Source organism: Cyprinus carpio, chromosome A14 (genome assembly GCF_018340385.1).
Source record: "Cyprinus carpio isolate SPL01 chromosome A14, ASM1834038v1, whole genome shotgun sequence".
NCBI classification, from domain to species: domain Eukaryota; kingdom Metazoa; phylum Chordata; class Actinopteri; order Cypriniformes; family Cyprinidae; genus Cyprinus; species Cyprinus carpio.
In genome coordinates this window covers 25,309,249-25,325,678 of record NC_056585.1, presented here as the reverse complement: position 1 = coordinate 25,325,678, position 16,430 = coordinate 25,309,249, and the positions used below count along the sequence as shown (strand labels likewise).

Genomic DNA, 16,430 nt, shown 5'->3' with positions numbered 1-16,430 from the left:
TACATACAGTGGGCCTTTAGCCTACAGCTAAATAGCACGATATCATCCTGCACAGCCTGAAATAAATCAGTAACTGGGCTTTTCCATACTTCTTAGCAACACAGGCCAGCAGTCAGTCATCTGCTTTTCACAATCCTATAGCTGTTATCTTGCAAGGATTTAAACTGTGCTTTGTTAAACATAAAATAATTAATAATATAAAAAAATTATAATATTACAAAATAAATATCATATTATTAAAATGTAAATATTATTAAATGTTTATTATTTCATATTAATATTATTAAATTTGTTATTTTTACATATAATAAACATAAAATTAATTAATTAATTAATTTCATACTTTTTTAACTTATCTTTAAGAAAAGGGGATAAAAATTATTGTTTTGTCCAGGAGATGAGTACTTTCCTCATGAGTATGCACAGAATTTGTTGAACTTACTTTTGTTGAACTTGCATTTTATTCTACATTTGCCATGTGGTGTGATTGACCGCATTGATATTTCTCATACTAAAATCAACTGCAAAACAAAATTTTCTGTCAATTATAATTCAACCTACAAGGAGCAATGTTATTAGTACTTATAGCACTTACATTTGAAAAAAAAAAAATATATGCATTTTGGTCTCTGGCTTTTTCGTAGCTTTCAGATCCTGTGACAATGGGATAGGACAAAGGTTAGACTTATAGCATGAATACTCAATGTTTGGACAGCTTTTGGCATACTTTATCAGAGGGAAGTATGTATAGTCTCATTCTGAGACTGAAAATGTGATGAGAATGTCAAGTGTGAAAATTTTTTATATAATTTACATTTAAATCAATGTCACTTTTTTATAATATTACTGACTATAATAAGCAGCAATATTTTTTGGTTAAAAAATAACGAAATTCCATTGTTGAGGGAGTACAAAACAATGTTTATATCCATCAAATTTACTATGATAAATCTAACTTAATCATTTCAGTTTTGATCTGTTAGGTCGGATTTCGCGGTGAATTCCATTCCTACGTCTTTCGCTTTCAGGTCATGACCATAAACACAGAAGTAGTTCACGGGTTGCCAGATTGAAGGCACACAACAGGAACGAGTCCAATTGACAATGGAAGCTGATTTATCTGCCTTTTAATATGCCTCTGTCATAGAGCTTTTCAGATGGATTTAGGTAAGGTAGGATCTGTGATCTCTGACCCAGTTCATTTGCTCACTTCCATGGCTGCAACTGGCAGCTGGTATTGGGTACATTGGCAGTGGAATCACACAGATCAAAACATTGGCTGAAATTATGGGACGGAATCACAGTTTCTGAGTCAAATAACTGAGTGTTTCATTGTTTTTCAGAGAAACAAGTAGTCTATCTGCAAACATATTATGGTAGGCTTGTACAAGCTTTCATGCTTTAACCAAAAAATTTCAAATCAATACTTTAGTCAAAAATACAGCACATTTAAATTATAATATTAGCTTATTATATATTGTTATATGTATTATTACTACTACTACTACTACTACTACTACTATTAGAGTCAAAGTGTCAAGCCTAATACATTTCTGAACTTATACTTTCAGGGCCTCACTGATACACATAACTCATAAGGAACTTTTTTTTTTATCTCACTAAATTTTTCAGTATATGATGACCTTCAGATAGAAGGATAAATACTGACCTTCAGATTATCAGTCTCCATACTGTCATCCATAAAGCTAGGGATATAGTCACAGCAACCGGATGCCCGTGATGCTGATGCCCCACTTTTCAACATAATTCTGCACCCGGAACCAGACTGGGGCCCTTAAATAGTAATGTGTTAGAACACAAATAGGGGCTGCATGATCACATTGGAGAAAACCTGCTGTCGGGTGTTGATTCGCGCTATCTGGTGAGTGCCAATGGGGATGCACGTCAGTTTTATAGCTGAGCCGGGAGGAGAGGCGTTGGCAAGGGAAGAAATATGCGCTCATCAATGTTTATTAATCATTGGCGTGATATGATACTGTAGAATTGTGGTATTTTTACACACGTTGAGCATGCACAATCATCTTTGGCTACAAGTCAATTCACTTAATTAGTCACAGGTCTGTGTGAAAGCCCTGCAAAACTGTTTCTGGTATAAGCAAAAAGTCTAAGTGTTATTCTATCAGCTGTCAGTCAAAATCATCTGCTGGGCCTGCTTTTTCTGTTTTTAACACACACCAAGCAATCAAGCGTCAAATTTTCTACATGAACCACATGAAAGGAGCAAGAGCTCACACATCGGAAAACCCACTGTGTATATATGAAAATCACAAAAAATGCCAGACGAGAGTGATGGGGCCAGGAAAGACATACACCATTATGAATAACTTGCTCACCAATGGATCCTCTGCAGTGAATGGGTGCCGTCTGAATGAGAGACCAAACAGCTGATAAAAACATCACAATAATCCACAAGTTATCCACACCACTCCACTCCATCAGTTAATGTCCTGTTGAGCAAAAGCTGCATGTTTAACAAATCCATCAAGATCACTTCTGGTCAAAATATGAGTTCATAGTCCATAATAAGGCTTTCTCTCTCAAGAAGTCAATCCATTGTAGTCCACTCACATCAAAATCCAACAACAGATTTGTTTAGAACTGATTTGTACCGTTTTCGCTTGTAAACAGTGCTTGATCTGTGCATATTTCTCTTCTGACTCAGACGGGAAAGTTAAAAAACTCTAGTTCAGCTGTTTAGACTCTCATTCTGACGGCACCCATTCACTGCAGAGGATCCACTGGTCAGCAGGTGTTATAATGATAAATTTCTCCAAATCCAGTCTGAAGAAGAAACAAACTCATCTACACCTTGGATGGCCTAAGTTTTCAGCATATTTTGGTTTAACTATTCCTGTAAACAGTGTCATGATTGCAAGTTTGATATTACTGTTATACAATATTTAATAAACAACGTTGATATTATAATATACAACAGTTAATATTAGAAGTTAATATTAAATGTTTAATAACACACAAACAAGAGCTTTGAGTGATGAACAAAGGTGCTATATATTTCATCAGGTCTTACTATAAGACGATAGATTTTTATCTGCAGAGAGGTATTGCACATGTTATGATTCTATGTGTAATTACTGTGTGTGTTATACAAACACGCAGACACTCACAAAAGAGGCTGGAGTGTTTTCAAAGAAGCAAAGCGGCATGTCTGCAATAATTTAAATATTTGTAATCCAAACAGAAAACTCTCACTGGCTGTTTTGGATACACAAAAAGCCTCGCCAGTCAAAATATTGTTGCGAAAGCACAAAGTCAGAAGCAATTTACTTTCAAAAGATCGATTTAACTGCTGATGAGCATGTTTGGTTTAGTTTGTGGATTTTGGATTGGCAACAGTCATTGTGCATTAAATAGATCTCCTAACACTGATTCACAAAAACCAATCAATTACTCTTCTAGACTTGACTGGCAGGACCCTATAATTGGGTGGCTGCTTTCCTTTTCTCAAGTGCCCCGCAGCCAATCGGTGCAGACCAAACAGGTGGCAGCAGAGGAAACAAGCTCTTCCAGTCCATGAAACTGGCTAACTAGCTCCAGAAAGTTGCCAGCCTACAATTATCATATCATTTGTGTTGTAAATCACATTGCTTCTTGTCATGGTATCATCAGATGCAGCAGTTTCATGCAGCACATCTACCCCCCCCACCCCCCCCCACCCCCAAAAAAGAAAAAAGTTGTGAAAAAAAAGAGCGTAAACACATTCCAAGGCCATTTTCGCGGATATCAGAAAATCTGTTTGATTTTACGTTTCATCACAAATATCCCAAAGTCCAACTGAGTAGAAATTGGTTCACAAATCATAAATTTGTGTGACATTGTCCCATAGGCAAAAGCGAAGGCCCTCCCGACTGTACACTGCACAATCGACTCAAATGTACTTCCTCCTTCTGAAGTCCTAACATCCCCAGCATACCCACCCACATACCAAATTATTATCCTGTCATCTAGACGAAGGATGAAGGATGTACAAAATTTTTATAATGCCTTTTCTCCGTCATATTCCAAATAATTCTGCTTTGGAAAAGTATTAAACCTTCCATTTGGTTTTTGTTTTCCATTTGATGTTATAATCATGACAGCCCATAGACTAATAGCTGCATGTTGTTTAGTTTAGTCATTTGCGCAGTTATCAGATAATTTTATGAATACTTGTAATTAAAACACTTACAGCGTTGAACAGTGACACTGTTTATAGCCTCGCTGAGGTACTGGATGTTCTCACCCTCTAAACACATGGTAATTGCTCAGCTACAGTTGATACAGACACAAATGAGGCAAACGAGTCAATGTTAGATAGATAAACAATTAGATAATGTTTTTTTGTTTGTCTGTTTGTTTTGTTTTTACCCGGTGATCATCATTTACATAAAACACCAGCTTATGAAGAAATCATATTAAAATCAATAGTTTTAACAGGAACACTATTCATTTTAAATAACTATTAATTCATATGTTCCACACTGAAAATAAATTGGTGTAGAATAAAATTTCACTCAAAAATTGTTAGTAAATTTCACAAACAATTACAAATAAATAGCAAGTATCACACTGAATGAAATTGTTGTTGTTGTAAAATGTGAAATAATCTTTATAATTTTTTTTACAGTGTATTAATAATAAAATGTATAAAATAATTAATGGACGTGATGCAGATTCATAAAATATACCTGCTGTATATTTATTTTTCAGTTGCATTATTTTAATAATTGCATTTAATAACTAATATTTGTTTTCAAAATTAACAGGAAAAAAGATCTACATTGTAAATTTTATTTATTTATTTATTTATTTTATTGGAAGTTGTAAAAAAACTCAAAAGATATTGGATCATGTTTTACTAAAAATTACTATTTGAGTCTTTCTACTTCAAAATTTCATGTTTAATTCAATGCGTTACGTGCCGTTTCTTTGTAATTATTTGCTAACAATTACTGAGTGGAAGTTCTTTCTTGACAAAGACAGATATTGTATGAAAAGAACTGAGTTGACTTTATAATAGTCCTCATGGACTACTGCAGGTTAAATAAGCAGCAGCACTAGTTTTGATTAACTTGATAAAGCCAAATCGGTGGCCCACTCCACACTTGGCATCGGTCCAGATCAAATTACTGTAAGTTAGATTAATTATTTCACTTAACATAGTTGGGAAACATCACAGACTGCTCTCTACACCTACATGCTTTCAACCATCTGTTCTTTTGTTTACACCTCTTCGTATCCATGGCAACAACATGGGGGCAGGTAGCTAGTCAGAAATATTTGTAAGTAACATAGCCCCCATAAGATTAATGAGCATTCGTTCAAAGCAGTGTGCTTTGACACAGAGGAATATTCTGTGACTAATATATTAAGTAGAAGTGATTCAGTTAATCTAAACTATTTTACACACTTCATTTCTTCATCACTGCATATTAGGCCATACGTTGCATCATATCTGTGTGGAAAGTTATCTCAAGCTACTATTAATCATCATGTGTTTAACAGTGATAACGTCCTGTCTGTGCCATCATTAGTCATTTTGCATACACAATCATTTTGATTTCGCAGGTAACGTTACACTAGCGAAGTTTGACTATACCCACACAAAATTTATTTATTTATCATTCATTACTTTTCATTTCATTTCATTACAGAGTACACAGATCTGAATACCTGGCTGTCTGAAACGTAATGCGTATGATAGAAACAGTCTTTGTTTACACTAGAATGTTCAAGCGAGTTATGTTTTTCACGTAGTGGGTGTTTGGGTTTAAATTAATCTTATTATATCTGAAGTGTTGCGGCGTATGTTTTTTATCCCGTGTGTTTCAGAAGTGTTTTTTTGTGGTGGGTTTTTTTTTTTTTATTGAGGATATTATTAGTTTATTTTACTTATATTATCTTTCACAGTTTATAGGCATTGCGACTGATAATGAGGCTTGTATAAACATCTGTGTGTAATAAGGTGATGCAAAGATGCAAATTTAATACATTTCTGTCACTCTGGGCCTTAAGGATTAGCGGGTGTAAATTACAGTACATAATAGTGACTGAAATATAAATATATGTGTGTATATATGTACATACAATGTTTTAAATGAGCAAGCACGGGATCAGATGCATGTAAGTGAACAGTTAAATGCTACAAAACACAAATGAAATCAAATAACTTCAGAAACATATTTATAAATGTAGGTGAGGGTGTTTATACTGTACTGTTTTGCTTCAGTTTCAGCGTAACGCTGACTGTTTGCACATGGAAAGGTGGAGATGTTTGTGTTCATATTCAAGCACTTATATGTTTTGTGAGTATGTAAGTACACTATTATTAAAAGAATTTCTGAGTAATGATAACCGTCTACTTTTTGTGGTTGCTCAGGAATGCAAAAGCATCTTCTATTTGAGAAATAAATAAATAATTCACTGCTAAATAAGGCTAATGCACTAATAATATCCATTTAATATAACATAACAGTAATAATAAAAATGGAAGAAAGGATAAATAATTTCCAAACAGTCATTAAGTTAGAATTTTATTATCTAACAGTCTGCAGAAAAAAAGTTAAACAAACACTTAACAAAAATTGGCTGAACAATGAAGACAAACAGATGGGATTACAGTGCTTTTAACCTTAAAGAAATCTGCTATGAAGTGCTACAAACCATTCTGGGTCTTGGAGGTTAGACTGATAGATGTTTTTTTTTTTTTTAATTGAGTGAAGAAAGAAATTCAAGCATTTTCTAAGCTTTACTGATATTTGACATCAGATCAAGAGCCAATGTGGTAACAAACAATAAAAAACGGAAAAGTAATTATCACACAATACATGGAAAATCTTCCGAAAGCTTTAACCCAGATGTAAAACACAAAATAATAATTTTGGGTTTGGAGCTCAAATGCATAGAAAAGGAATAAATAGAAACATTTCGAATGTGAAACTGCACTAGTGGTTTCCTAGAAAGACTCGATATCTGAATGTTTGAATTTGCCTAGTTTGTAAAATAATGACACTTTATCAAATACAAACATCCAGTTGTAAAGTATCACAACATTGTTTAGAAGGACATCTATTAGTGATATTTAATTCTCAGACTGGATCGACCTGTTGTTGTTAGACTCTGGCCGTGGAATTTCTAAAGCAATTTAACACTACAAAACATTTATCAATCTATTCATTAAGGTGGTTTTATTACCTTTGCCATCCAATTTACCACTTTATGATGGAAATGTTCTGACTGATAATAAAGGAGCAAGAAAGAAGTGAAACCTTACAACAACAACAAAAAAAAAAAAACTAAAATCTTCAGTGCTCTGAGATGGAATGTGATCCGAAATGAAGAGGTCCATGTGTATTGCATACAGAAGTCTTACAGTCTTTCTGAGTAGTTCGGCTGCTGTCATCGTCCTTTATTCTCTTGTGCATGATCAGAAGTCAGCAGCAGCCGACTGTGACTCAGTTCCTTAGTTTACAAGCCAAGTTCAATTCATGACAAAGTCTGAAGAATGTCTTGTTTTTTTGCGGAAGGGATCCATCAGCATGACTGATGTTTATTACCCAGGATAACGCAGGTTTATGATATCAGTCTTCTGAAATGACGTCAATGTCCTCAGGGCTGCCCTGCTGAGTGGCCACCCTCCAGCGGCTCACATGCTGAGTACCTTTCCTCTTCTGCTGCGAGTCCGGCGACTCTTCCTCCAGCTTCTGTCTCTTGTGTTTGGTCCTTCTGTTCTGAAACCAGACTTTCACTAACAAAAATGAGAAAGAGAGGCCATTTTAATATATATCATCTTAAAACAATTACTTAGAAACAGAAATGTTTGTAAATTGATTTTGTTATGCATTTTTATTATTTTTTGATTTAAAAAAAAAAAAGTGGGAGGCAAATCATCCCAGTACTGTGTTTGCTATTAAAAAACTTTCACAACACACTATTATGCCATATTTAAAAACATGCTTATGCCTGCTACTTATTTGAAATATGATTGACGTAATCTCTCAATCTGGTGAGGAAATCATATTTCATTTTACAATCTCTATTGCAAGATATGTGTAAACATATCTACTATGTGAGCTTGATACAGATATTTTAAAAAGCATTCAAAATAAAGACAAAAATGTAAAAACAGAATAACTTATTTAAAAGATTCACAGCAGTATAGTCTTAAAGCACTAGTGAAAATGCTTCTGTTTTGTATTTTTAGAATTAAAAGCAATTTATTATAAATTATATTATCAGCTTAAAAATGGAAATAAAGGTGAATATTAACATTTTTAAAAATTAACATTTTTTATTTAAAAACAGAGTACAGATAAACCACTGTGTTGAACATCCAAAACAAAAGTACAAAAACGAAATAGCTAAAAAGTCTGATACCACTAGTGAAAATGCTTTAAATTTTATAATTAAATAAACAAAATTACAGATTATGATCATGAAAAAAATTTAATGAAACATTTTAATTATAAATGAACATTATTCATTTAAAAATATAACAGAACACGGATAAAATAGTATTTACATCCAAATATCCAAAAGTAGCTATAAATATAAAATAACTAATTTAAACGATTAAAAATTCACTAGTGTAAATGTTTTGCATTTTAAAATTAAAAATATTAAAAATTATATCATCAGTGTGGAATTGAACATTTTATTAAAAATTTACATTTGAAAAATGTATCAGAAAATAGAAAAAACAGTATGTGTATATTATTAATTTTTTTTTTTTTTAGATTTTTGTTGTTGTTAGATTTCTTTAAAGAAAGTTGTAGATTTTTCTTTATTTATTCAAAATCCCACTAGAAAATTGTGCACTTCCTAATTAACAAATACTCTCTCTCTCTCTCTCTCTCTCTCTCTCTCTCTCTCTCTCTCTCTCTTAAAGAAAATGTTACATTTTAATTAATTTATTTAATTGTTAATACATTCTGATTTAAAAGTTTCCCAGCAGGTGTCCAAAAGGTGTCTAAAACCACCAGTGCAGCATCTGACATTTTTATTATTTTATGTCATAACATTTATTTAATATATTTTTATTACTTTTTTTTTTCATTTATTTTCAGGTTCAGATTTGAAATCCTAGATTTTCAAAGGAGCCTCGGAATTTTGGACCCCTCCGTATGTCACAACATGTATTGCTCAAGCCTAGCAATTCTACATAAATATGTATGTGAATGAATGTACAGACGATTGGGAAAATAACCAATTATTGCATGTTTTATACATGCTCTGGAATTTATATGGCCTATCCCAAGGCAATAAATGATGAATTACTTTCATCCTGTGAGGTAAACGTGCGTTCATGTCGTGTGTGTGTGTGTGTGTGTGGTGGAATGTAGCCGTGTGCGCCGGAGGGATGGACCCTGACGCCTCTGCCTGCTTACCTGTGTCTCTGTCAGGCACAGCCCATTGGCTAACTGCTTCCGCTCGGCTCCAACCACATAATGGTTCTTCTCAAAGGCACGTTCCAGCCGGAGCAGCTGCGAGGGAGAGAAGGCCGTGCGGATGCGCTTGGGCTTGCGAGAGAAAGGCCCGTGTAGCAGCAGATTTTCCGGGCTACTGTCGTCACCTGGAGACAAGAAGCAATGAAATAAAGAGTACATATTAATTACGAAGGTAACAATTTTCTAGATGATTTTAAATAAATAAATAATCTAAAACTTTCTTTTAAAAAAATCTAAAGGAATTCAAAAAATAGCAAGAGAATAGTAATAGTAAAAGAAGTAAAGAGCACATGTTAATTAGGAAGTGGGTCATTAGTGTGATTTTAAATAAAAATTTTAAACTTTCTTTGAAAAAAACAAAAAATACAGAAATAAAGATATGTTAATTAGGAAGTGAACAATTTTATAGCAAGATTTTAAATAAATAAAAATCTTAAAACACTCTTTAAAAATAAAAAATAAAAATAAATAATAGAGAAATAAAGAGTACATGTTAATTAGGAAGTGGACATTTTATAGCAGGATTATAAACTAAATAAAAATCTAAAACTTTCTTTAAAAATAAAAAATTTAAATAAAAAAATAGAAAAATAAAGAGTGCATGTTAATTAGGAAGTGGACATTTTATAGCAGGATTATTTGCTATACACAATTTTATTTGATTTTTATTTATTACGTTTTTTCAACATTTATAAACTTTAAAGATTTTAAATTGTGACTTAAATGTCTAAATACATTCTCATTAAAATGTCAGTGTTACATTGTTAGTAACCTTCATTTGACATCATTGCATTGCTTTTGAAATGTAACTGATTTTTATTTAATTCCATATGTGTATGGCATTACATGTGCATTCACAAAATTCTTTTAGAGTTATTTAGAATAATAAAATATCTGTCCTATGGCAACTGTTACACTGACATTTCTTCATTTAGCAGATGCATTATCCAAAGGCTCTTTATGCTTTTATACAAAATAAGTGCTTTACATAGGCACAGCAATGCAGACATTAAGCACAAGATTGAGCTGCATGAATCGATTTGAATAATTCCAGGTCAGTTCCAGACACGGCTGATGTAAAGTGTGTTCACACTGCATTAACTGAACATCTCTGCACTCTCTGTGCATTCAGAGACGAGTCTTTAACCTTCGGCCCTCATCATATGGCATTATTCTGATTTTCATACAAATGCAAGGCTTGGAAATATTGCAGCTAAAATATAAAAAGACATCCATGGTTGAAAAGATGTAAAACCATTGTGATGAATCTCTTAATTGTCAGTTAAACAAATCTAAATCCCTTACATTTGGTCTGATTATATTCAACATTAAGGAATAGTCAAATTTAGTCTCCATCAGTTTCAGGGCAAACATGATCTTTGCTCGACCCCAGACAACATCTGGAGGGCAGAGTCCATATGCTTTTTATTGCAAACACACAATGAGTGAAAAACATTTTTCATAAACAAATGGATGTGTAATTTACGTGACCACTTTAGTGTTTGGAGAGCTATGCTTGAAAGAATCTTCAGAAAGATGATGACCGCAATCATGTATAAACAATATAATCTCGCGGAGCGGTTGTGAAGGGAGCAGAAGTGATAGACCATGACCTTTTGTCAATGAAAAATAACCAAAATGTTTCAGCGTTTCAACCCATTCAATTTTAACACTGATCATCAAAGAAAGCACAATGGTGTACCAGTTCTGAGCACAAAAGCTCACTAATGGCATCACCAGAAGATGAAAAGTGGATTAGCATAAGACTGTTCAGACTTTAAGTCTCTTTAAAAACTCCAAAACCAAACCTTTATCTGCACACAATAGCTTTGAACTGACTCCTTTCAGAGGAGAAGCAACTTCAACTCTCAGCCTCAAATACAGCAACTTGTGTTGCCTGCTTAAAATACGTTGCCTACACACACACACACAAACACACACACAAAAAAAAAAAACACACACACACACACATTTTTGGCCAGTTGCAACATTTAGGGTGTTTGTTTCCATGCACAGAATGACTAGTTTGTATTGGTCTATGACGCAAGCCTTCATTAACAAAGACTTTCCAAAGGTCCTTATAATGTATGACCTTTACTTCTATTTTACTAACAGGTGCATATTTCCTGTCACTGCACTGTCATTGACGACTGCTTTCAGCTGGCGTGCTGAAAATGCTTTGAACACCACAGGCAAAAACAATGGAGACACCTCCGTGCAAAAATGAGGGGAGCCGGGTGCAAGAATGTAAATAATGAGTTCTCCGCGGTTTGAAGGTGTTGAAAAGCCCTCCTTAAACCTTCCTCAAGGTGTGCTGAGCGCCAACCAACCGAAACCAACCTCAATGTTAGTGGCAACTTTTTGAAACTTTCAAATCAAAGTGATTGTTGTTTTCGTGTGCGCTCAGCGCTCTTGGTCTGGCATCACCAGCATGTGTCGCATCACCTCCGTGTCTCTCTCGAGAGGTGCTGGAGCAGACTGGCAGGCCAGAACACTGACTGAGACTCGAGCCTCCTGAAGATCTGCATGGGAGACCCTCCAGGGCTTTGGACTCAAACACACACTGGACTATCCACGGCAAGAAAGCCCCCAACATGAGGAAAAGGGAACCAGATGGCACCCAGATCAGCTTTACTATCATTCCCTTGGCACAAACAAGTTTGGTCTTGTCAGTGCTGTTCTCATTAGAGGCAGGGAGAAGGGTGGCCTATAGAGGGAAAGAAAGAGACTGGACTCTTTGGTCTCTCCTACAGAATGTGTGTTCCCCTGTGACGCTGCCTCCCTCCAGTTTTTCAGTCTTGATGAAATAAAACACACATACAAATTGTATATGTTTTTTTGTGTGTGTATATATATATGTATATATATATATATATATATATATATATATATATATATATATATATATACACACACACACACACACATATATGATTTGTATGTGTGTTTTATTTAATCAAAATCAGAATTAGATTTATTCGCCAGGTGTGCGCAAACACACAAGGAATTTGTTGTGTTTTTTTTAAGGTGCTCCTGGTACATACATACATACATACATGCATACATACACATCTGACATGAGAACAGAAAAAATAGAAATACAAATAAATTAGTAAGGCTTAGCAATGAATCTGGAACAGTGGATTGATTTATGTACAGATTTGTGCATTTTTACTCTATATAGAACTGTATAAATAAAGAGATATGCATATGTATTTACAAAGTGCTTGAGAAAGGCAATAATTAAAGATGTAGAATGATTTACGGAAAATAATTTCTATATATATTATGACATTGTTACATTATTTTATTACATTATGCTTTGACATTCAACAGCATTAAAAGTCTGCTGATTACACTGTTTATATGTCTCTCGCTCTCTCTCTACATATTTAAAAAATTCCAAAAAATGACTGAATAAACATTACATCGTGTGTGTGTGTGTGTGTGTGTGCGTGTGTGTTACATGTATGTGTATATATGATTTAACTGATATTATATGTTGTTATTATTATTACTATATTATTACATTGTTACATTACGCAAACATATTTTAACAAACTCGTCTCAAAAGAATCCTTTTTTGTTTCTTTCAAAATTTCCAAGAAAATGATGTAAAATTATATTGTAATATGTATAACACATAAAAATTAATTAATAAAAATTACCTACTGCTGATGACGTTGTTTATACGTCTATATATGTCTGCACACACACACACACACACACACACACACACACACACACACACACACACACACACACACACACATAGTTTGATAACGCTTTTCGAAGAACTCTGAAAACAGGACTATCAAACCTATCAAATTATATTTGATTTTTAATTGGAATAAAAATGTTTTCAAGAAATTAGAAAACCAATAAAATAACTATTATTATTATTATTATTATTGTTATATAATTATATATAGTGTACATTTCTTAACTGCTGTTGTATTAGTACATTATTATTAAATTGTTACATTATTTTGCTACACAATGCTTTGGAAAGAAGCCTTTAAAAATGAAAGAGTCTGCTGATGACTCTGCTTCTGGAAGATTTGTATTGTAACCTGATCGCACACAAATCTCAGAAAAGTGCATCAGTGTGGCACGGTCACAGTCTGTGAAACCTACCCATAACACGAACCCCTGCTCATGTACAACAGCAGGCCGGTCTGGGATCCTGTTTACCTTTTCCCGCATGACGGATCCGAGGACATGGACACATCTCTTTCCCATTCAGGAAGTAGTAGAGTTAAAACCCATGGACACATTAGGGCTGACACTCTCCTCGAGAGGTGATCCTTTCCCACCAATCCCCACGGCTGCATTTAGTCTTGTCTAAACAGTAGTTTTCAAGGTTATTGGACACCATCAGTGAGTGGATCGGCTCTGTGTGTAAACAAAGAGGCTCTATCTGAACCCCGGATCTGGGTAATAGTGACAACAACCTCTGCCTTGCACCAATTACCTGAGCAATGCCCTCGAGGACTGTGGAGCAGCTCAGGACCCTCACAACAAATGTAGCTGGGCTTCCCATCACACCCCTCCAAGACCGGCCAGAGCTACTGATAGCTGCTTTAACAAATTGCCTGGTAAATAGGACCTCCCAGTATCGGTTACACTTTTTAAAGGACTCTGCAAACAGGACTATCAAATCATATTATACCAACTACAATTTGATTTTTAATAATAATATTTTTTCTTAAAGAAGTTTGAAGAAACAATCACACCCCAAACAATAATCTCACTGAGATGGTGATACAATTACAAAATGTAAATCAAATTAAAATAAAGCTCTTAATTAAACAAACATTTCAAGGCAGATTTTTTTTTTTTTTTTTTTTGCATACACAAATACAGCTACTCAATAAATCCATGAAGTCCTTTTCCAAATAATTGCTTAAAATAGCAAACATATACCCATAACAGTATTATTAATGTTTGCATTTGATTATGGTTATTTTAAGAGCTGTAAATGTTTATGAGCCTTATAATAACGACACATAATAATAGCTGCATGTAGCAAATATCACAAATATCAAAAAGCATCTCATACGAATTTCCACATTAACTAGTTATTCATTTTTACCCCCCGAAATAATTTATGTTTATAATAAAGTTTAAAAAACGATGTAGAAATACAGTGCATCTTTAAGAAGACAGATAAACAAATATTTACAAAATGTTTTAAGTAACGGTAAGATAACGTGGGTCCTTCATTAGATTTAACATATAAAAATTAGATTAGATGTTTTTAACAAAAATAATACTTAAAGGCTGATCTTAGTTTAAGTAAAACCTAATTAACAAGAGGCAGTACAATTATCTGTATTATATAGCCTACTTAAAAATTATACTTACAACTGCGATGTTTTAATAGCCTAATTAATTATTTAGGCTTTTAGGCTATAACAATATTGTTCACTGAGGACTGAGAATATTTCAAACAAACCGAACAAAAACGATTTGTATCGAACGTTCCCTTCTTCTATAATATATGATAAAAAATAAACAGCGGTCTTTCGAAATTTAAAAATTATTATTTTGCAATTCGTGTTTTTTTTTTTGTTTTGTTTTTTTTGTTTTTTTGTATAGGCTACCGAGGTAAAAATTGCGCTTCAAACAATTAAGTCATTTTTTTTTTTTTTTTTAATAACAGAAAATCCATTGCACGGCATAATTTTCTCTTGATTTGGAGGGATTTTTTTTTTTTCGATAAAATCAATAAATTATTATAATAATAATATAATCAGGAAAATGTTAGGTAGTAAAGGAAAATGTTGAGGTATTTATGACTTGTCCCGTGCGCATCACTAAGTAGGCCTATAATTTTTAAAAAATAATAATATATTGAAATCAATATAGGCCTTTGAACAGCTGAGAACATCGACTACCTCATACTTTCACTTCAATGTTTCGATATTTTCTCTGCATCTTCACCGGCAGCATATCTGAGCACTGATCCTCAGTCTCCTCCTTACCTTGGAATCGATGTCCCAGATATCTGTTCCTCAGCACCCACGGGTAGAAGTTCAAGGTGTCCCTCTGGTGAGGACTGAAGAAGGGCTGTGTGGGGATCTGGAGGTGCCGCAGAGACAGGCCGGGGTTGCTGGAGTGAGTGGCCGGGTCTGTGAACATCATCTCCGGGCTGCTGCTGCTGTACAGTGTCCTGCCTGAGTTCTGGAAGCAGCTCCCAAAGGGAGAAGGATGGATGGATTCAGTGAACCTCAGAGCAGTGGGTCTGATGGGCTCGTCTGAGGCAGCACTTGAGGAATTGGAGTCTTTACCAACGAGAGATTCAATGGTGAAGCACTTCTTATTGTGCTGGAACATTGTGATGGGTTATTAAAAAAAATACTCTATTAAATAGTAGGCTAAATCAACAAGTAGTAGTAAATCACTCTGGGGTGAACCCACGTTTAAAAAAAAATCAAAAAGATAACAGGCTATTTATATAAAAAAAAAATCAAAAAGATAACAGGCTATTTATATAACCTTTTTTTAACAGGCTATTTATATAATCCCACTACAATCCATAACTTCATACGGTTCCTTTAGTTCCTTAAATTTCGTTGGTTGCAGTACACTTCCAATATAGCTGCAAATAAGCTAGACGTGTGAGTTCTGTCCCCAGTTATGTTCAAATTCATTCAGATCTCATCTCATCCATGTCCTTGTCAGAGCAGACCTCGCGCACCGTCGGCTGTCTCATGTGAAGCATGCATCAGCTCCTCCGATGCTGGTTGCTGCGAGCTCTTATGATCGATGATTGTCATGAGCCAACTTCAGTACCTGCGCGCGGAGCTCCGACGGCGAGCTGTGGCGCGCGTGCGCAGATCGGAGAGCGCGGCACTCACTCGCTGTCAATCACAGCCATTTTGTGTAGTGTAAAGAAATTCTGGATTTGGCCAGAAACAACAAAACTAAATCTATGAGGGGTAGACCTAAATTTGAAACGAG

At 34.4% G+C, this 16,430-nt stretch overlaps 1 protein-coding gene across 1 annotated transcript; it reads right to left on the bottom strand.

Annotated features, from left to right (window-relative positions):
* Positions 1-6,540: 6,540 nt before the first annotated feature.
* On the bottom strand, positions 6,541-16,258 carry LOC109095983 (homeobox protein EMX1-like). The gene is made up of 4 exons (XM_042770352.1): positions 15,984-16,258; positions 15,452-15,920; positions 9,389-9,589; positions 6,541-7,765 (listed from the first exon to the last, which is right to left on the bottom strand). The coding sequence occupies exons 2-4, from the start codon at positions 15,801-15,803 to the stop codon at positions 7,599-7,601; spliced, it is 720 nt and encodes a 239-aa protein (XP_042626286.1). The 5' UTR covers positions 15,804-15,920; positions 15,984-16,258; the 3' UTR covers positions 6,541-7,598.
* Between the last annotated feature and the right edge of the window lie 172 nt (positions 16,259-16,430).

Bases quoted from the DNA above. Each gene is read 5' to 3' on its own strand.
- LOC109095983 (XM_042770352.1), bottom strand. From the start codon at position 15,803: ATGTTCCAGCACAATAAGAAGTGCTTCACCATTGAATCTCTCGTTGGT. The intron at 9,590-15,451 runs GTAAGGAGGAGA...TCTTGTCTCCAG, and splicing joins TCTGGGACATCGATTCCAAG to GTGACGACAGTAGCCCGGAA. The intron at 7,766-9,388 runs GTCAGGGTCCAT...CATTTTTGTTAG, and splicing joins ACAGGTAAGCAGGCAGAGGC to TGAAAGTCTGGTTTCAGAAC.